The following is a 21385-nucleotide window of genomic DNA, read 5'->3' as shown; positions in this document are numbered from 1 at the left end:
CAATTCAGTAAGCTAAATTAGTGGCACAGAACCACACAGAAAAGTGAGATATAATCACATATTTGCTCAGGCTGCTTCAACATTATAGCCTATCTCAAAAGAACATCGAGAGAAATAAAGAATACATAATAAAGATAGAACAGAATGAAGTCTCAATGCTTGACTGAGAATGTGTGCTTTCCTTAAATAGTCTGGAGCTGCACACAGTGAGGTTTACAGTTTACAGTTTAGTCATTTAGCGGACGCTTTTTTCCCAAGCGACTTACAATTAAGAGATGGGTCTTCAGTCTCCGACGGAAGATGGGGAGTGACTCTGCAGTTCTGACAGCCGTGGGAAGTTCGTTCCACCAGCGGGGAGCCAGTATCGAGAAGAGACGTGACCGGGCACCATGGCAGCCGCGTTGGCGTAATGATGGTGGGGCCAGTCGGCCGGCAGATGTGGAGGGGCGGAGGGGGCGGGATGGAGTTTGAGGGGTGACCATCACTTGCAGGTAGGCAGGTTGCTTCTCTATGCTTGTGGCACCTCTGCTCTGGGCTGCACTACAGTGCTGTAACCACCACCTCCCGATCTTCCAGGCGCGTGCTTGAGGTGGTCCCCAACAGCGAGCCTAATCATGTGGTCCGTGGCCTTAGAATCCCACTTCTTGACTGCAGCTGTAACACCAAAAGACATATATATATATATATATAGTTATATTACACAAAACATGCTTTCTGCAACTTCAGCGCACATTTTATAGGCAGAGCATATGGTGTGTCATAAAGTATGTTTCTTGAACTAGGGCCCCTATTTATTAATCATCTCAGAGACGGAGTGTTGATCTAGGATCAGTTTAGCCTTGAGACCATACTGATCTTGCGAGCTCACATTTAAAAGTTTACGTTAGTAGACTAAAAGCATCCGTAAGGACATTTACTGCAGAAATTGACGCAATAACAATTTAACAAGAACAGCACACAACAGGATGCGATTTTGCTTTCACAATCTCCAAATTAGCCATACCATTCAGAACGGTGTAGAGGTTGGTTGGTTGAAAAGCGGTCTTCGAGCGATGACCCTTCATGTTGAACTTGGACATGAGGTTGTTGGTGAAAAGCCTATAAGTACAGAAAAGTTATTGAAAAGACAATCTAGGAAGAGACAAGTGGAAAATGTGGCAGCGGCTTTGTTTTATGGAGTGGTGTTTCCATTGTTTTGGGCAATACTTGTACAGTACTCCTGTGTACAGTACTCCTGTGTACAGTACTATCAAAACCCAAACTTTCACCAACACCTATCCCAAACAAGTAACACATTCGATTGCTGTGCTCCACCTTGTTTCCCATTCGGGGTACCACAATATATTCACAATGTAGCATACCTGTCCATGATCTTATTTGCGCAGTCCTTCACATCCTTTCCTCCAATCTTGCTTAGCTGTGAAATCTGAGTGGAAAATAATCAAATAATCAAGAATAAACATTTTACCTGATGTTATGCCATTTACTTGCGCATCAACTTAAAACACAATTTGTAAGTCGCTTTGGATAAAAGCGTCAGCTAAATGAAATTGATGTAATGTAAATCAAATGTCACCATCAGTTTCTTCTCTTCCTCACGTTGTAGCCTCTCCTCCAGGTTGTTGAACTGCTCCATCTCTTCCATTCTGTTGATGATATGACAAACCGAGGCGTGTGGCTCTGCTCTCCCCATGCGGCGGACCTCCTCATGAATAGCAAGCAGCTTCTCCATAACACACTTAAATTCGGAAAATTGGACATGAAGACTAATATTTAGTGACAGTAGGCCTAAATACCAACAAACATTTAAGCTGAATTTAGGCTAAATCAAAAAGAAGCAATGGGGAACTATTTAGAATTGTAGAGGACAAAGCAACATAATTTATTGGAATTGAACACTACTAACCTATATTAGATAAATTCCTCAAAAACAGTTAGTGGGAGAGAGAGGGGAAGAGAGTGAGTGAGTGAGAGAGAGAGACAGCCACTGTCTGGAACTGCAACCATTATGAAATAGTACACTTAGTGCTCTACAAAAACTAAAATCAAAATATATATCACATATTGAACAACTGAACAGACTAATATACTTCTCTGTAATAAAACGTCAAGCTAAGCCCAGTATCTTACCATACTGGGTGCGTCAGAGCGTCTTTCTGCATTGGACTTCGCGGGATCACTTCGAGGCACAGTACTAGCAATGTACTCATACGCAATGCCGTAAGACTGGATGAGGCTTTTTACTTCAGCCCTTCTTTTTCTCCATGCCCTTAAATAAGCCATCTGTAAAAGATATGAATAATGTTTTTTGTAAATACTAGGAATCAAAAATTAAGAGAATCATGTTTCAAATAAGTCACATAAGCATGCTTTGCCTTGCATGCAGTACAACTCACCTTGTATTACAGTATGAACCGTTTGAGTTTCCACTGGGAAAGCTAAAGAGTAAAAAATAAAAGAAAAAAGGTTAACATCTGGCACTCACAAATCTATTACGACAGTCACACAGAAAATGTTCAACCTATAGTATAAAACTCTGAAGTGTCAAGCAATATTTTTCCTAGAATTATATGCAACAATATGGACCTACGGGTGTTGCCATACTTGTGTTTGTACTGACTTGGTTGTGTGTCTATGCGGTTAAGTGTATGTACAACTATGGGTTTGTGTATGTGTCTGTGATTATGTGGGTGTGTGTACGTGTGTTAAGAGTAAGCTGTGTGTGTGTGTGTACATGTGTGTGTGTGTGTGTGTGTGTGTGTGTGTGGGGGGGGGGGGTTAAGAGTCTGTGATTGTGTGTGTGTGTGTGTGTGTGTGTGTGTGTGTGTGTGTGTGTGTGTGTGAGTGAGTGAGTGTGGGTTAAGCTGTGAGTGTGTGTGTGTGTGTGTGTGTGTGTGTGTGTGTGTACACGTGTAAGAATGTGTGTGCGTAGGTCTCTCTCTCCTGTGAGACAATGGAATTGCAAATATCAGCGCCTCAAGACTATACAGGACAGTGGTTATGATGTTTCCTAAACTAAGATCGCCTTGTCTGTAATGTACGGATGTAGTGAATATAATGTGCCATCTTACCGTGGGTTTTTCTAAGCTTCCGTTGATGAAAAATCTTGTCTCTGCTTAAATGTAGCAAGTAGTTAGCCGTTAGCTTCGCCGTCGGTGGGTTGTACGTCATCACACACTAACTTCCGTTTTCTCAGTGACCAATCAGAGGCCAAATCAGCCTTCCCACCCAGCCCACTATCTGCGCGGGCCAATCATCCCGCGAATTTGAACACAAGAAGAATTGCAACAGCGCCACCTGCTGTATTGGAATAATAGCGCAAACAAACGTGGAATGATCTCTGACGAGATTCAGAATAGATTAGATTCACTTTTATTCAACTATATACAACAAAATGCAGTTTAGTATTCAACCAGAAGTGCAGTACTGATATTACATGCATGTTTCATTTACATTTTCACAACTACACGTTCGCTCATATGTGGGGGACGTACCGGTCCAATCAATAGAACGGCTATATTCAGTGGAAATAAGGGCCAGACGGACGGACCTTATTTCGCTGTAAAAAAGACGTCCACAGACGTCTGGTGCGCACTGGGATGGCCCTTTTCCACTACAGCGCCAAAGCAGGCCAAAGCAAGCCAGCCCGCTTCGGCCTGCTTCTTTTCCCCTTTTCCATTGTCGTCCCAGGTCGGTTCGGGTCGCTTCTTTAGCTCCACATCGAGAGCAGGTACTACATTTTAACATCCGGATCTTTTTGCCAGGCTGCGTGTGACGTGTGACGCTGCACACCGTTGATTGGTCAATGGAAATCGTCATCCCATGTCCATATATTTCTTCACTAACCGCCATCTTGAAATACCACATTCGCTCTAGGAAAATGTCATTAGAGTTTCTGTAATAGCTTATTAATAAAGATTCGAAAAATTATGCTGACCATCGTATTATCTTAGTTTAATGTCATTTCAATGAATCATAGAACTTTTATTTACAACAAGCACAACACAAAAATCGCTATTATGCACCGTCTTTGTCCGTGAATAACACCGGCTGTGGAGGTGGTACAAACACAATACTCCTTTGCTAACTTCACCATCGGTATACGGTCATTTTGAGCCCTTAACCACTGCGCTGACACCCCGAGAAGTTATGCTTTTACCCGTAAACTCGATGAACTGGGAGTTCACCCGGCCGCTGCTGCTCGCAGCACCGCTTGCTGCTGGTTGAAAGTCGTGTTGACAGCGGGGGCAGAGAATATTTCTACCCGGGAATTCCATTCAAATGCCCGCGTCAGTCAGCCTTTTCCGTAGAAATACATCGCTCCGTTATATATATAACGTTACATGTTTTAAGGCTGATCTGTGCATGATAGTGCTGCATTATGTTGATCTATTTATATCGATCTATTCTTGCCAATTCCTTATTACCAGTGGAAAGGGGGAAGGCTAAAACACTTTGAATGGAATAGATAGGACTTTCCATTCAATGAAGCATTGATACTCACTAGAGTTTCTGTAATAGCTTATTAATAAAGATTCGAAAAATTATGCTGACCATCGTATTATCTTAGTTTAATGTCATTTCAATGCATCATAGAACTTTTATTTACAACAACCATAACACAAAAATCGCTATTATGCACCGTCTTTGCCCGTGAATAACACCGGCTGTGGAGGTGGTACAAACACAATACTCCTTTGCTAACTTCACCATCGGTATACGGTCATTTTGAGCCCTTAACCACCGCGCTGACACCCCGAGAAGTTATGCTTTTAACCGTAAACTCGATGACTGCTGCTGCTGTGCCGTCCAGCCATTTTCGCCGTTCACTCATGAGTCAAATGCCGGTAGATTCGCGTCTTGTCGGCGTTTCCCGATGATGATACTACAGTTCATAAAGCAGACAAGTGAAGGCAGTGGTTTTAAGGGTTCAAAAAACATGACTTTATTATGTGTACATAGCTTCCTCTCTCTCTTTCTCTTTCTCTCCAAAAAAATCACGGCTGTTGTTGCTGTGTACACCCGGAAGCTTTTTGCCAGGCTGCGTGTGACGCGTAACTCCGCCTACTATCGTCTACTCCTCCTACTAGTCCGGGTCGGTTTGTGTATAATGGAAAACCAGAACTGATCTAAAGCGGGCTGAAGTGACCCGACCCGACCTGACACGAACCGACCTGGGCTGCTGATGGAAAAGCCCCAATAGTTTCTATAGCCTACTCAGATTCTAATGCGAATACAGGCTACATTCCCATTAGATTAATGAGTAGGCTATAGAAACTAGACACTAGAGGGCGCCATTAAAGTTTGTGTACTGGGGACAGGTCACGAGGTCACACTGGTGCAGGTCTTTTACAGATCTTTTATTAAGGCTGAAGATGATAAAAGCCCACAAGGACTACTCCGCGTAATTATCGATTGTGGCCTGCAATCTATGTTTCCAAATGTCTATGTTGCGCTGCGGCTATTTTTGACTCTGCCTGTAACCAATTGCGAAGGGGAGCGGTCATTCTCTGTGCTGTCCAGGATTAAAAACGAATTGCGGACTAAAATGACGGAACACCGTCTCAAGGCTCTTTCTCTCATGGCAATTGAGAGCGAACTGACCAAATCACTTTAATGATATCGTGGATGATTTTGCACGAAGCAGAGCCAGGAAAAAATGCATTGCATAAGATAAGACTATTTTATGATTAATTTAGTCTTATAAAGCCATCCTGTGGTTGCTATATATGACACCATAGTGTTGCCAATAGTTTTTGGTTGAAAGCGGTGTATTTTGTTACTGTACATGTACTGTTGTTGGCTTCAATTGAGTGTGGCATGCCTGTGTTGTAAATCCTGTGTCGTTGAAATACAGGTGAATTTTTTCTAGTTATTGTGCTGTTGGCTTTGAGTGTTCCTCCGCTGTAAAACCTGTTGAGATGCAGGTGAACGTAGGCTATGTCTTATATGCTGTTGGCATTGTGTTTACTTGCGCTCTAAAACAAAATTGTGTTTGCGCTGGGGAGGGGGGGGGGGGGGGGGGGCTTTCTACACGTCCAGGCCCAGGGGCCCATTTTTTCATGATCCGTCTATGCGCTTACCACTGACCACTTCAATCGGGTGAGCCAATCCATTTGCGGGGTTGTTTGAGAACGCTGACGAGCGTTTGTCTCAATGAACTGACTATTGGGGATTGTGCTTTTTTGCCTCGGGGGATTCAGGGAACGGACTTGAACGGGTCATTGACAGGAGTGAACTTGGGACTTTGTTTGGGAACTTTGTTTTGTTTAATTGGTTGACTGTGGAAAAAAGAAACCTCCTAAACTCCTGTAAACATTTTGAAGCACCTACTCTATGATTCTTGACAAATTCAGTTTATTATTATTATTGTTGAAGGAGTGAAGTGAATGTGTTATTCCTTTGTATTTCATTTGTTGTTTATTGTGTGTGCTTGAAACCCTAGAGATGGTTTAATACATATATTATTTACATTGAAGTTACGGGGTCTGTCTTGCCTTTTTTTTTGTATAATCGTACATACTGTACTTGAAGACCCTTTGTGGTTGTTCTGTTTATACCTTTTTTTTGTGATAACACAACCGTTTCCCATAAGTAGGAGGGGGAGTTGTTATAAGAGAGAGTGACGGAGAGCGCTGCAGTCCAGCCGCGACCGAAAGGGTATTATATATAGCTCTATTCGTTGCCTAGCAACCTTAGTGTATGCTCTGTTTACAGTTGATGTGTAACAAGGTTCATATTATTATATTTATTAGGGTTAGTATAATAATAATAATACTATGATTATTATGATTATTATATTGGTTGTTCCCCTTGCTTGTGAGGCAATTGCTGATTGGTTGACGTGGCTCGCGACTTGGGACCGTGTGTGTGTGACAAAAAAACTGTCCCAGTTTCAACCAACGCAACTAACGGTCGGTAAGGTCGAAGTTAAAAAAAGCTCCTCTTAATACTGATCCATTAAGTTGTAAATGTCAATAAGAAGATGCCAATTATATCATCTTATGTTATTATTTATTAGGGTTAGTATAATAATAATTATACTATGATTATTATGATTATTATATTGGTTGTTCCCCTCCTCCTAATTACATACAAATCACAAAATGGTCTTGGACCAAAATACATATCAGATCTCCTCCCACCCTATATTCCCGCAAGGTCCCTAAGGTCAGCTGAGACTAATCAGCTAATCATTCCAAGAGTAAAAACAAAACACGGTGCAGCAGCTTTCAGTCACGCTGCTGGATGCTCCTGGAACAAACTCCCTGAAGAAATCAAACAGGCCCAAACCCTTAAAATATTTAAATCTAAGCTAAAAACCTTCATGTTTTGCATCAGTTATGATTAAACACAAACACTTCTATCAATGTCTTTTTTCCATTAACTATTGTCTTTTTAAATGGTTTATCTATTTACTTCTTATATTTGCTTTTATTCATTGTAATTTTTATTTTCTTATGCTCCTCTTGCTGTATTTTTAAATAATGCATGTAAAGCACTTTGAATTGCCCCTGTTGTATGAAATGTGCTATACAAATAAACTTGCCTTGCCTTGCCTTGCCTTGTTGTTCCCCTTGCTTGTGAGGCAATTGCTGATTGGTTGACGTGGCTCGCGACTTGGGACCGTGTGTGTGTGACAAAAAAACTGTCCCAGTTTCAACCAACGCAACTAACGGTCGGTAAGGTCGAAGTTTAAAAAAGCTCCTCTTAATACTGATCTATTAAGTTGTAAATGTCAATAAGAAGATACCAATTATATCATCTTATGTTGGAAAGGTCATTCGGAAACTGTTAGAGAACTTTATATATTCAGCCTGTCCCTCTATCTGTTCAGCATAGTTACCCTGCGCCTGGATACAGACCACACAGGCAGGACCTGATTCCCATCGTGCCGAACCCGTTACAGTATCGGTGATGGCCGATAACAAAAAGAGGGGGTGGGAAAAAGTTGCCCAGACGGTCTCCGCAGTGGGAGTGCGGGGGGGGTAGTAAGAGATGGCAGCGCAAAAAAAAAAAAAGGTGGGCGGACATCAAGTCCATTGTAAAAAATAAGGCAGCTGAGAGGGCAAGGGATTTAAAAAAGACAGGAGGAGGGAAGTCCTCTGTCCAGCTGGACCAATTGGAGGAAAATATATTGGGGGCCATAGGAGAACATGATCTTACTTTGATTGCAATATGTGTCCCATCAACTGCCCCCAACACATTAGGAAATCCTGCTATTTCAAAGAATTGCAGACCTGCCAACCTTCAGAAATGTTTATGAGTGGAGACTTCCGGTTGAACGATGTAGTGGATGGACGCATGGTGTTTGCCTCCCGCACATTTTCGAAATATTTAGTTTATTACGCCTATCCCCTAAGTCTATATTTAGTGTAAGCCTGTCTTAACTAAGTCAGCATTGAACCTGCATTGGAATGAGCAAAAAAGTAATTAAAAAGACGGTGCAGAAGACACTTTTCTCCGGCGAAGGCATAGCTAACGCTAACAATATGGCGTCCGAGCCCTCTCCTCTTACGCTGGAGTTGCTGGTAATTGAACTGGAAAAATCCAGGAGAAGCATGACTGCGGAGCTCACCGCCTCTTTGAATGCAGCCCTCGCCCCAATTCAGTCTTCCCTGGACTCCGTGGTCTCCACCGTGGCTATACACTCCTCCACAATAACGGAGATGGAAACGGCCCTATCTTCCCACTCGGACGCCATCACAGGCCTGGAACAAGAAGTGGTGGAGCTGCGGTCCAAGATGGCATCGATGGCGGAGGAGCGCACCACACTCCGAGGTGCAGTGGAGGACCTGGTCTCTCGCTCAAAGCGCCAGAACCTGCGAATAGTTGGTCTCCCCGAGGGGAAGGCAAGGACGCGCGACTATTCATGTCGGGGTTATTCAGGGAGGTGGTCGGGGATACGCTACCGGAGGATGGCCCTGAACTCGACCGCGCTCATCGCAGCCTCGGACCCAAACCCCGACAGGGATCTCGTCCTGTGATTGTGCGTTTTCATCGCTACATTGAGAAGGAGAGAGTGCTGCGCTGGGCAAAAGAACACCGCGACATGATCTACCAGGGTCACAGCATTACGTTTTACGTGGACTTTAGCGCGTCTGTGGCCAAGAGGAGAGCCGCCTTCAACGCAGTGAAGTCCTCGCTCTACCGCAAAGTGTTAGAGTAAATGATTCAATAATGGCAGCCTGTTTCGTTTCAAGATGTATAAGAAAAGATATTTAATAATCTTCTGCAGAAGGAGGAAGTTTACAAGCACGTCAGATAGGTCTTAACAGTGAAAGTTCCTCGTAAAAGTAAAGATCATTCATTTCATCTGAGTATTTATACAAACAGGTACCTTCAGGTAAGGGGTCCGCCCTCAGGTGAGGTTTAGACCAATCATGAGCAATGGGTGTGGACCTGTACATTTGATGAAGATGATTATGATGAAGGCTAGGTGGGAAGCGGCCCCCACTTTCTCCCAGACAGACAAAAGGTGAAAACGGAACACAATGGCCACAACTGGTTCAGTCTGGTCTTAGAGCACTGGGTCTGGGGCGACACAAAGGTCCGAAACTGCTCTAGATGGTTTGGTCCACTCCGGGACAAAAGAGGGCAATCAGGTCTTTGTAATCATTTAAATGTGTCCGCCGTCCAGCCGATGTCAAGCTTCAAGCAGAGAAACCGGTTCTATTGTGTGATAACAAACAGGAAATCAGCTTACATAGCTTTGCCCCAAGACATCCAAAGTTTGAATCTTAAATGTAGAAGAATGTCTTTTACATATAATAATTTTCTCTCACAAAAGGCATACGGTTTGGCGTGATGTACCCTGCCCGACTGCGCATCACCTTCAACGGCGTGGACCACTTTTTTGACTCTCCGGAGCAAGCAGAGCAGTTTTACCAAGAACGCATCCACAAGTCATGAGCAACTGGAGTGGGTATGTGTTACGGTGATCATTTGACATTGACCTACTCAGGCTCTCAGTGAAAGTCAGAGACATGTAGTCCATTATAGAGCAATTCCTGTTACTCTCCTGCTGTCTCTCTCTCTCGTGCACTTTTTTGGCAAACTTTTTTCTCATGATTGACCTGATGTTACAAAAATAAATGTAGCAAATTTTTGTACAGAACTGACTCTGCCTTTTTTCATCAATGCAAATCAGTTATTTTACATTTATTATTTTGTATTTGCACACACTTAAACAGAACCGATGTCTACAATACATTTGTATAGAATTAACTTTAACAAATCAAGTTTGATTTACTGACCTAACTTGGCTACCAGGGACATAATGAAATTGCTTTAAAGTTACAAAATACCGTTGAATAATTTGGCATTAAGAAATCAAGTTGGAGTTAGAGTTGAAAATCAGGTACCGTGGACAAGATGAAATTACTTAAACATTACACAATACATTGATATTACAATAACTGACAAATATTATGTTGCATCAACATAATTATTTTAAGCAGTCTAATGTGAATGAGATACTTTGGTTTGACAAGAAATAATTACATCAGTTGCCCATATTCTGATCATGTGGGACTGATCTGAATGAGATACTTTGGTTTGACAAGAAATAATTACATCAGTTGCCCATATTCTGATCATGTGGGACTGATGTGCACATTAAAATCAAGTAAATTCAAAATACTTTTTTTTTCAGTGTACATATTAAATGAGAGGTAAGTTTTTATATGTCATTTAAACCACTGGGTGAAATTGTGTTTAGTTCTTTAATCCAGTGTCTTTCCCTCATCATTCTCTGTCTTTTTGACCAACAGGTTCCAGATTCCAGGCCTACAATCAGGAGATTCTCCCTACCATGATCTCTAAAATGTTCGTACAGTAGGGTGGATTCCTCAATACGATTTACCCTGTAAAGGTGCTGTTTTAAACGTTCACAAAGTTTGTTCTTAGTTTCACCAATGTACCATTTAGAACAGACCCCACATTTTATTCCATATACCAGGTTTGAGGACTCCAAACCCAGAACATTCCAGATTGGAGCCCCTTTGTCTGTATATATGTTCGTAATGTATTTTGGTGTTTTTAAATGTCTTTTTAGTTTATCTTGTTTATCAATTTTTAATGCTGCATACTAGCAAATCTTTTATATTTGTATTCCTCCTAAAGGCTGCAATGATTTTAAAATCCACCAGCGGTTCGACGATATCTTGAGTCCTTTTACATTGGATTTTAATCATTTTATTAAGTTCCATCGAGGATGGGGAGAACGTGGAAACAAAAGGAATTATCCTGCAATTGTCCCCTTCTTTTGCAGGTCTATCCCCCCTACTAAAGTTTAGCTGGACCTCAGCTTTGATGGTCCGGACTCCGGAGGAAAGTCCTGCTATATCCCCTGGGTAGCAGGGCTTGGAAGAGGGTTCTGGTTGCCGACTGGACATCCGCCTCCACTGCACAAATCCGATGGAACCCTATTAATTGAGATTTTACAATTCCCCTATAGGTGTGTCTAGGGTGGTAACTGGATTTGTGCAGTAGGGCATGAGTGTCCGTCGGCTTGAAGAACACCCTCGTTCCCAACCTCCGAGCCCCCTCCTCTTTATAGACCTCAGTATCCAAAAACTAAATTTTTTGTTTTTGTAAATTATATTTCACTGTAATCGATTCATGGTGGCCATTATTTTGTGTTCTGATGGAGTAAGACAGTTGAATGTCTCATGAGGTATTTCTAAGTTATATTCTTCAAGAAACAACAAAGCTATATGTCATTAATTTAAAACCTACAATTTAATGTCTAAAAATGTATAGCCTACCAATCTGAGTTAGTCCCTAGGAGTACAAATCTACGGAACAACAATGAACACATATATAACACATAACACATATATACTTATTCGCAGTTCAGTAAATATGCTAAATGACATAAAATCGTTATCTTGTCCAATACGTTTTGCATTACATTCCCATACAAATACATCTTATTTATTTTTCTCGTTTTTTGCTTGCTTGCTTTGCCTAGCTACAGTTGCTAGATCGCACAACCGTATTTCCGGCGTATCTGCAAGGCGCTCCAGAAAGTTCTGCCCTCACGCGCTATAAATAATCAGCCATCTTCCTTCTCTGTGACTGTGAGCCCAGGAAGAGTCGGACGCGACACCGGTAGTTACCAGAACGGTAAATGGTTATTTTTCTTACTGCTATATATAAAAATACAAAGAAATACACTTTACTGACAAATGCCATATTGCTCTCTTGCTGTTGACGATCATTGGTAACGTTGTGCAGATTGAATGAAGGAACATGTGGCCAGCTGAGCTAAGCTAGCTGAGCTGAGACATACAGATTACATAGTAGTACAGTCATAAATAACCATTGTTCCCTTTCTCCTTTTGCCTGCAGTGGTTAACATTGACAGTGAATTTGCTGTAGCTCATTGTGAATGTGGTGTCTTCGTGTCTATCTTTAGTTCATTTCAGCTTGACAAGGTCCTGTTTTGAAGATGGTTCGAGAAACTCAGTATTACGACATTTTAGGTGTGAACCCTAAAGCCACACCAGACGAAATAAAAAAGTCCTATCGAAAACTGGCATTAAAATACCACCCGGACAAGAACCCCAGTGAAGGAGAGAAGGTGAGGTGCCTACTCGTGGAGTGTCCGTGTCTATTTTAAACTTCGCATGGCTTCTTAATTGACAGCGACAGAATGTCAGGAACTTTCTGGACTGACCTCGGAGTGGGTTCCACCTCCGCTATTACTTCGGATTGCAGTAACTGATTATACTTTCAATAGCTGAGTGGTTTTTGAGAATAACATGAACCTGCTTTGCTACCATTTTAAGATGTGTTCTCTTCTAAACAAGTAAGAAAGAGTCCCACGATTAGTGTACTACTGTTTGTATGATGGCTAATTCATGTTGGCTATGCCTCCTCTGCTCAGCTGAGCTAGCTCGGTAACAAATCAGTTAACCTGTTTTGCCAATAACCATGTTAACTACACTTGAGCTTGTAACTAACTATAATAGGCCTATATATAAACAATATGATATGTGGTCAATTGGTTTTAGGACATCTAATTTGAAGTAGGACCTGGTTATCTTGAAATTAGTGTCAATGCTTTAAATCTCACTGTATTAACACTCAATACATGATATTTATTTATTAACTTTATTTTGTGCTAACCTCTTTCATTACACAGTTTAAGCACATATCCCAAGCATATGAAGTTCTGTCAGATGCAAAGAAGAGAGACTTGTATGACCAAGGAGGGGAGCAAGCCATCAAGGATGGAGGCGCAGGGGGAGGAGGCGGCTCCCCTATGGACATATTCAACATGTTTTTTGGAGGTGGAGGCAGAACACAGAGAGAAAGGAGAGGTATGTCACATGTTCACATTCTCTATAGTTTATCAGCCACACATAGCTTTTTTAATCACTGGACTCTCAGAACTTGTCTCAGAATGTCAGATGCTAACTATTGTTACTATTATTCATGTTTTTATTTAGGCAAAAATGTGGTTCATCAGCTCAGTGCCACACTGGAGGAGATGTACAATGGAACAACTAGGAAACTTGGCCTCCAAAAAAATGTGATCTGTGAAAAATGTGATGGTAAGTTAAACCAAATGTAAATAATGCTACCCCATCTGTTCTTGTGTTCTCCCTTTTCAGTTGTCCCAGCCTTAAAGTTAATGACTTAAACTTAGTTATATTCTGTTTATTGCAGGTTATGGAGGTAAAAAAGGAGCTTTGGAGAAGTGTTCACACTGCAAAGGAAGGGGAGTTACTATTCAGGTGCAGCAGATTGGGCCAGGCATGCTCCAGCAGATCCAAAGTGTGTGCTCTGACTGCCAGGGTCAGGGGGAAAGGTTCAGTGCCAAGGATCGCTGCAAGAACTGCAATGGGCACAAAGTGGAGCGCAAGAAGAAGATTCTGCAAGTGCACATTGACAAAGGTTCAACTCTTTCCTTGTTAAGACATATGTACATAGATTGGAAAAATAGAGGATGGATGAATCAAGGCAAGAAGTGCTGAAGTGTTGAATGGTTAGATTCATGCTACAAGCTTAAAGTGAATTGTAGCAATAGCTCCATCTAGCTTGATAGAGCTGTTGACTGTCATTATGCTGAAAAGGTTACTGAGGTTATAATTCTACAGGAAACAGATGTAGTAAGCAAGAGGATTTAGCTATGTCACTGGACTCACCACTGGATTTTGTGTCATGTGTAGGTATGAAGGATGGCCAGAGAATCACATTCACTGGAGAGGGAGACCAGGAACCTGGATTGGAACCTGGTGATGTTGTCATAGTGCTGGATCAGAAGGAGCATGATGTGTACCAGAGACAGGAGGATAATCTGATCATGAAGATGGACCTCAAACTAGTTGAAGCGCTCTGTGGGTTCAAGAAGACGATCCACACTTTAGATAATAGAACTCTCATCATTAGCTCACTGGCAGGTTTGTCAAATTTGGAATTGGAATCGGAATCATGGTTTCATAGCAGGCCTAATGTGTTTTTAAAGTGCAAGTTGTTAATGTGTGCCGGTCTTTTTCTCCAGGTGAAGTGGTGAAGCACAACGATATCAAATGTGTTCACAATGAAGGCATGCCAATTTACAAAGAACCTTTTGACAAAGGGCAGCTCATCATTCAGTTCCAGGTAAGCTTTAATTTGTCTGACTGCAGAAATGCAGTGGCACAGAGTTCCATTCCTGCCATCACATTTTCTGGTTCAAGTACCGTCGACATGGCTTAAGAAGATGAGATTGTTCACTCAGGGTTACTTCTCTCCTAGGAGAGGCTGATAGAGGTAGAAATCAAGAGAACGAGCTAATTGAATTGCATGGAATGGAATAAGGAATAATGACCATACTTTATTCCATTCCATGTACAATGAGCCTGTCCTCTGATTTCCACCTCCCCTGTTCTCACCAATCCATGTGGTTCCCTCTCAGGTGGTATTCCCAGATAAACACTGGCTCCCAGAACACCTGATGCCCCAGCTGGAAGAGCTGCTCCCTGTCAGGGATGACCCTATGGTTTCTGATGACATGGAGGAAGTAGATCTCAGTGAAATGGATGATGAATCTCAAGAAAGAAGTCACAGAGGGGAGGCTTATGACAAGGACGATGATGATGAGGGTCCAAGACAGGGGGTGCAATGTCAGACTCAGTAAATGTAACACATGCTAACTACCCCTCATGCATAGAAATAATCTCTCAACAAATAAGATCAAATTGTGTTGCTTGAGGACTGGGTCTGATTTAAGCTTTATTTGGCTATTAATGTTCCTTTTACAACTGTAAACCTTTCCCAAGTGCTACACAGAAATGCCAAATTACACACTGAATAGTCTAGGAGCAACACCACACCTAAAATGCAACTGCTAAATCCTTTGGAACACCTACTGTAGATTTATTTGCATTTTCTCCATGTTTGGTGTATGTGCATAATTATTTTTATGGATCAGTTCATGTTATGTTTAATTCATTCACTGAAAGGGGTACCTGTATGCTTTCTATGAAGGTAATTTTACTCTCTGATGACCAATATGTTTCACTCAGTCTTTGAAATGTATTTATTCTTTCTCAATTAAAACCTCCCAAGAATTACAATATATTCAACAGTCCCACATATTTATTCTCTCTGCATATGATTTTCAGTTCAATCTTTATTGTTTATACAAACCATTATGCAATTTGCACATCAGTTTTTATGTTACAAAAATCATTAGTTGAAACCCCTGTCATTACTTTTACACATCACAAAGTCACATGGCCTTCTCATAAAAGCAAGTGAATGGCTTTATTCTGGTGGAGTGGACCAATGACGGTAAGAAGAGTACTGTCATGTACTATTGGAGATATTACATTTCAGTTAATTATTCATTTCAATCAATGAATCATTAAGGCATTGATCAGTGGCATGATGTGAAGGTTCAACAAGACGTCATCCTTTTCAATGCATCTTTTTCCTGAAAGAGCAACCTGGAAAACAACAAGAGTTCAACACACTTAGCATTAAAGCAACAATATCCTACTAACCTCATCCCTAGGCTATTGTGCACAGAACAGTGTTGGTATTATGGTAAATATCTGGAAAGTCAGTAAGATTACATGGCATGCTTTAAGTATTGTTGAATTTGAAGGGACTGATTTGATTAATTTGTAACTGGTGTGCATGTGTTACTACTGTATAAACATGCTATAACGTAAGACTGATGAACCCACCCTCCGTTAGTCTGGCCTTTCCACCAGTTGGCTGGCAGAGTACTGTTGAGCATCCCACACACAGCACCACAGTCTGGGCATGGCTGAATACGGTAGTAATCTTGTAGCAGCCTAAAAGAAAACAAATAGCATATAAAATATAAAATACTGGGACCTCTTGTTCGCTGTTCAAAACCCCTTAAATGTTCGATCTCAATGAGAGAGATTGTTGAATATATTAGCCCTACATAATATGCACAGATTAATATATATGTTACGGTACATGTGGGAAAACTAGGGTTAGGGTTAGGTGCTAGGTGTAAGGGTAGGGTTAGGGTTAGACATGCCAGCATGTAGCACCTAACCCTAACCCTATTTTTCCCACCTGTACCGTATTCCCACATGTACCGTAACATATATATATATCAGACCCAGCATATATATATATATATACTTTTCGCCTTGACATATACAATTTGATTGGATAATAAAAATACCTGGACACTTCACATCCATGAAGTAAGAGTTTGGGCACTGCACAAGACGCTTTTTCTTATGCTGCCTTCTCTCTTGCTCGAGAGAAGGATGGAGAAGGTCTTGGGCCAACTGAAATAACAAAACAAATGGATGGTTGAGGCCCAGCATGCATCACAATAATAATGTACAAGCTGTCATTACAAAAAGTTGTGACCATATGCCAGAGCACAGCTGCATTGCCATGACAGTAGTCAGCAGGATCGGACTGTAATAACAAAACGGGACCGTTTTGTCATTGTTATGTTTTTCAACTGTTGGCTTTTATCTAGGATCCACCTGAAACCAACTCGTGTTAGCTAGCTGTGTTGCTAACTAGTATATTTGGCAAACAACGCATGGCAGATGCAGACATGTTGTTCATATGCCACTGCGGCCCCAAAGGGGTGTTTGGAAAAAACACAAACGAAAGATGTCCAAATGGTTGTGGCCACTTGTAACATGCACTTAAAACTACATATATTTGATCACAGGTGGTTGTAAACTTTCATACGTGCGCAGTTGCTGCTAGGCTCTGCGAGGCTCTAGCTACCTAGCTTGATAGCTGGTTAGCTGTTAGTTAGCCATCGTGCCATGTGCCGCTACAATACACTTCTTAACATGTGGTTACAAATGACCTGATAATGCACATAGCAAATGTGGAACCGCGTTTCATTAAATAGAAAAATAAGCCACTGTCAGCGACGAATAACTACTATATATTAGGCGATAACTTGTTTATTGTACTTACAGGCATTTTCACCGTGTGAAAGCTCTCCGTACACGGGCAGTTTTGATTGGTCCGAGGTTTACCAAGTAGGAAGGTTGCCTTTAGCCAAATACCGTGTATGCGTCTCTGCTTCAGCTTCATAAATCCATATTACAGATATTAGCGCTCAAACGCATGCTGTTTATTTTTAAACTACATGTAAGAACAAATAAAAAACAAAATAAAAAAAACTATCAAAGACATACAAATACCGCCAAAGGAAATGTTCATACTTTTCGTTTCTCTAGAGATTTCTTGATAATAAAATCCAATCTGGCAACCATCATATGGTACTTCCTCAATAGCAGTAGCTACAGCTAAGATTATGTTTAAAACCTCTGTAGATACAGTATAGCTAATGCAAAGAAAGTCTTTTAAAAAGTACAGAGTGTAACACAGGTTTAAAAACGGTGGCCAAAGCCTACTTCAGGAGTTACAAGCAAGCACATTTGAGCTTACTTTATTTAGTTGGGGAGTTTTTTTTCTAACCTTAGAATGTTTTCATAATGCTGAGAACTAATAAAAATAGTAGTCTCATTCAGGGAAAATTGACTTTTGAAGAAATGAATAATTTTTTATTAATTTAATTGTATCAAAAGACATGTCTCAGAAGGGCATGTCCGGGGCATATCATCTACGTTTGCAAACCTAATTTTAGGAGAAATAATAAGGACTCGTATCTACCTTAATGGCATTGTAAGAAGGGATGTATTTTTTTTTTTTAAATTGCGCTCTATTCAGTAAACACCAAACAGAGACTCTATTGATTAGCTTCCATATGCTTCCATATCACAAACTGCATAAGCAATTTTGTGGGCCTGTTCAAAAAGACCCTTGCTACAATGGATGGCAACTAAATACAGAAAACTACATAGACCACGAAAACAGTGTAGTTCCTGTAAGAAACGATTTTTGTTGACGTCACACATCCCGACGCTCCTCTCCGCCTGTCTGACAGCTGCTGTGACCAGGCTTCATACTGTTAGTATAATACTGGGTCTGAATGGCGAAGACGTACGATTATCTTTTCAAACTCCTGCTTATCGGAGATAGCGGAGTAGGAAAGACATGTCTACTCTTCAGGTTCAGCGAAGACGCGTTCAATACCACCTTTATATCAACAATAGGTCAGTCGGCCGTCTCCCTAGGCTTATGGTCTGCGGTAGCGTGCAGCACTTAATGCCTATAATGGGGCATAGATAAACCCTTCACTAATTGATGGCGGAAAAGCAGGAATGTGTTGCTTTTGGCGCACATTTGAGTATTACATTTTTTTTGTGTGAATGCTGAATAATATCCCATCTTCGACCTTTGCGGTTTCAGGTATTGACTTCAAAATCAGAACAATCGAGTTAAATGGGAAGAGAGTAAAGCTTCAGATATGGTAAGTTGGTTTGCTTTTTCTGTCCCCCTAGGACTAGGTCATAGCCTACCATGCATTTAAAAACCTGTATCACGTTTATAATGGCACGAGACGTTATGCATGCTTTTAATAGCACATGACATTTTCTGTCAAAAGGACTCAGAATCAAACATGCTCACCATCCATTATATTGTTGTTTCATTTTGTTCCATAAAAAAGGCACAAAGACCAAGATGGCTCCACTCACTGGCTGCAGCATGACAGTTTTATCTCTCTGTGTACTTTTCACAGGGACACAGCAGGACAGGAAAGATTTAGAACGATCACCACAGCATACTACAGAGGAGCCATGGTAAGACCCTCACAGCTCTTGTTGCACCAGTGTCCTCTATTCCCTAAACACACCTAACATCACTGCCTTGAATATCAATGTGTTTCTTTGTGGTCAAGTGGTTTATTATGGCACCTTTGGTGTGTTTAGTCTTATAGTAAGACATTAGTGTGTACACAGCTTTCTCTCTGCTTGATTTGTTTCTGGTACTTTGCAGGGCATTATGTTAGTCTATGACATTAGCAACGAGAAGTCTTTTGAGAACATAAAAAACTGGATCCGTAATATTGAAGAGGTGAGTTGTTCCTGAATATTAAAAACAGCAAGTTTAATTTAATTAATTAATAGTTTTTTCAGTGTCTCAAACATATTAAACTCCTGCATTGCTGACATATGATATCATTTGTGTTGCATTATCACCTGAAAGGAGAGGCTCCTTAAACGTTGGAACGTTACATTCACTTTTGTTCTTGCTTGCTTTCATCATGCCTGTTTCAACTGTCCCTAGCATGCGTCATCAGATGTAGAGAAGATGATCCTGGGTAACAAATGTGACATGATTGACAGGAGACAGGTGTCCAAAGACAGAGGAGAAAAGGTGAGTCTGCCTGACAACTCATTACCAATGGTAAAGGAATAAAGGCACATTAAATTATACCTTATTTTTGGGAGATCAAAATGGCTAGTGGTCAATGGTCAAAATGGCTATGTAGCCTATACCACTTTTCTTAAATGTTGTGTGTGTGTAATTTTCTCAGTTAGCAATAGATCATGGAGTAAAGTTCTTGGAAACTAGTGCCAAGTCCAGCTTGAACGTGGAAGAGGTATGTTTAATTAAAATATGTATTTTTACAAATTACTATTATTATTATTATTATTATTGTTAATCATCATAATCATCATCATCATAATTGCTAGATGAGAACACATACTTTTACATTTCACTATGGGTTTTAAGATCAACCTGATGAGTAATTTTTATTCCATTCTAAACTGTTAATTAATAACAATATTCCATGACACCGACACCGTCCATTCCATTCCATGTGTCTCATTGTCCTCTTAGGCTTTTTATACTCTGGGAAGAGACATCATGGAAAACCTAAGCAGTAAAACGGTGAGTGTAGCAAAATAATGGAGATCATTTGCCGTTTGCCAAAAATACACAATGTTACATACATGTAATATGTTACATATGGACAGTAACTCTCAGTTCACACATGTTGTGTGTTGTTCACCTTACTTTAGACTTAATTCCCCTTTTTTTTTTTCTCTCTCCCAGAGCGACAGCAATCCACCAGGAGGTGGCGGGTCTGTCAAAATGACAGAGAAAAGGTCAAAGAGAATCAAAATGTTCAAGTGTTCACTGCTCTAGAGGTCCATGCCTGCAGTGCTATTCAGGGTGGTTTCTCCGACAACCTTAAAGCTGCAGTGTTCAGCTGCTGAGAAGATGTTCCAATGACTGAGACTCCCACGGACTATGGATGGTTGTGATCCCATTTCAACATCCAAGAACAACAGAAGAGGAGTTTTAACAAATGTCCTGGAACAATCAAGTTGGATACCTCAACCCAGTCTTGTGACTTGGGTGGGACCCCCATGCAGCTCTTGCTGGTCAAGAGGAGCAAGGACGTATGTTAATGCCTCTCTGTCGCACACTGGACATCCTGGTGTGTGTTTGCTGAGGGATCTTATTGAGCTCTCCTACATTATTTGTGAATGAATCACTTTTGAATTAATTGAAAACAGTTGTTCAAGCTCTGTGTGTGTGTGTGTGTGTGTGTGTGTGTGTGTGTGTGTGTGTGTGTGTGTGGGTGGGTGTGTGTGTGGGTGTGTGTGTGTGTGTGTGTGTGTGTGTGTGTGAGAGAGAGAGAGAGAGAGCGTGCGAGTGATATACATACTGTATATTCATGTGTCATGTGTTGATATTTAATTGTTTATGTGTGATAGTCCACAGGCACAATAATAGTATTATGAGAGAGAAGTAAATGGGAAATCTGTAAAATGGTCATAATGGTATGCAGTCTTTCAGAGATATTATGTGTGTAATTATAGATGTGGAAGCGGTTGTCCTGTGAAGCCACTCCGATGTGTTTGGCCCATTATTACATGTAGTATGCACTGTCATGAGTTTGCTCCCCTCAACAACAAAACAATTGCACTTGACCAAATTGTCTGTAATGTACACAGCACATTACATCCAAGCGATGCTATAGTTACAGTATGTGATCTACCAATGGTTCATA

The 21385-nt window shown here is 41.0% G+C and overlaps 3 protein-coding genes across 3 annotated transcripts; 2 read left to right on the top strand and 1 right to left on the bottom strand.

Annotated features, from left to right (window-relative positions):
- The first annotated feature begins 12070 nt into the window (after positions 1 to 12070).
- On the top strand, positions 12071 to 15471 carry dnaja (DnaJ heat shock protein family (Hsp40) member A). The gene is made up of 8 exons (XM_080539371.1): positions 12071 to 12129; positions 12422 to 12586; positions 13151 to 13328; positions 13458 to 13562; positions 13678 to 13905; positions 14181 to 14411; positions 14513 to 14613; positions 14909 to 15471. The coding sequence occupies exons 2-8, from the start codon at positions 12455 to 12457 to the stop codon at positions 15128 to 15130; spliced, it is 1197 nt and encodes a 398-aa protein (XP_080395497.1). The 5' UTR covers positions 12071 to 12129; positions 12422 to 12454; the 3' UTR covers positions 15131 to 15471.
- A 273-nt stretch (positions 15472 to 15744) lies between these two features.
- LOC308165231 (small ribosomal subunit protein eS27-like) lies at positions 15745 to 17712 on the bottom strand. Its single transcript, XM_080539373.1, has 5 exons — positions 17679 to 17712; positions 17428 to 17541; positions 16661 to 16769; positions 16185 to 16295; positions 15745 to 15941 (listed from the first exon to the last, which is right to left on the bottom strand). The coding sequence occupies exons 2-5, from the start codon at positions 17431 to 17433 to the stop codon at positions 15913 to 15915; spliced, it is 255 nt and encodes an 84-aa protein (XP_080395499.1). The 5' UTR covers positions 17434 to 17541; positions 17679 to 17712; the 3' UTR covers positions 15745 to 15912.
- A 736-nt stretch (positions 17713 to 18448) lies between these two features.
- On the top strand, positions 18449 to 20687 carry LOC308165230 (ras-related protein Rab-8B-like; the record flags this gene model as incomplete). Its single annotated transcript, XM_080539372.1, has 8 exons — positions 18449 to 18572; positions 18769 to 18829; positions 19100 to 19160; positions 19357 to 19434; positions 19648 to 19737; positions 19898 to 19963; positions 20206 to 20256; positions 20422 to 20687. The coding sequence occupies 8 exons, from the start codon at positions 18449 to 18451 to the stop codon at positions 20512 to 20514; spliced, it is 624 nt and encodes a 207-aa protein (XP_080395498.1). The 3' UTR covers positions 20515 to 20687.
- Positions 20688 to 21385: the final 698 nt, after the last annotated feature.

This window comes from Nansenia antarctica, assembly GCF_963989245.1.
Source record: "Nansenia antarctica genome assembly, chromosome: 9".
Classification (NCBI taxonomy): domain Eukaryota; kingdom Metazoa; phylum Chordata; class Actinopteri; order Argentiniformes; family Microstomatidae; genus Nansenia; species Nansenia antarctica.
The sequence above is the reverse complement of the archived record's forward strand: the minus strand, read 5'-3'. Positions and strand labels throughout refer to the sequence as shown.

What these genes read in the sequence shown, in the direction of transcription:
- LOC308165231 (XM_080539373.1), bottom strand. An exon ending in CATGGATGTGAAGTGTCCAG is followed by an intron (nt 16,296 to 16,660) that starts GTATTTTTATTA and finishes GTTTTCTTTTAG; the next exon opens with GCTGCTACAAGATTACTACC. An exon ending in AAAGGCCAGACTAACGGAGG is followed by an intron (nt 15,942 to 16,184) that starts GTGGGTTCATCA and finishes GTTGTTTTCCAG; the next exon opens with GTTGCTCTTTCAGGAAAAAG.
- dnaja (XM_080539371.1), top strand. Translation starts at nt 12,455, where the DNA reads ATGGTTCGAGAAACTCAGTATTACGACATTTTAGGTGTGAACCCTAAA. An exon ending in GCAAGTGCACATTGACAAAG is followed by an intron (nt 13,906 to 14,180) that starts GTTCAACTCTTT and finishes TGTCATGTGTAG; the next exon opens with GTATGAAGGATGGCCAGAGA. An exon ending in AGCTCATCATTCAGTTCCAG is followed by an intron (nt 14,614 to 14,908) that starts GTAAGCTTTAAT and finishes GTTCCCTCTCAG; the next exon opens with GTGGTATTCCCAGATAAACA.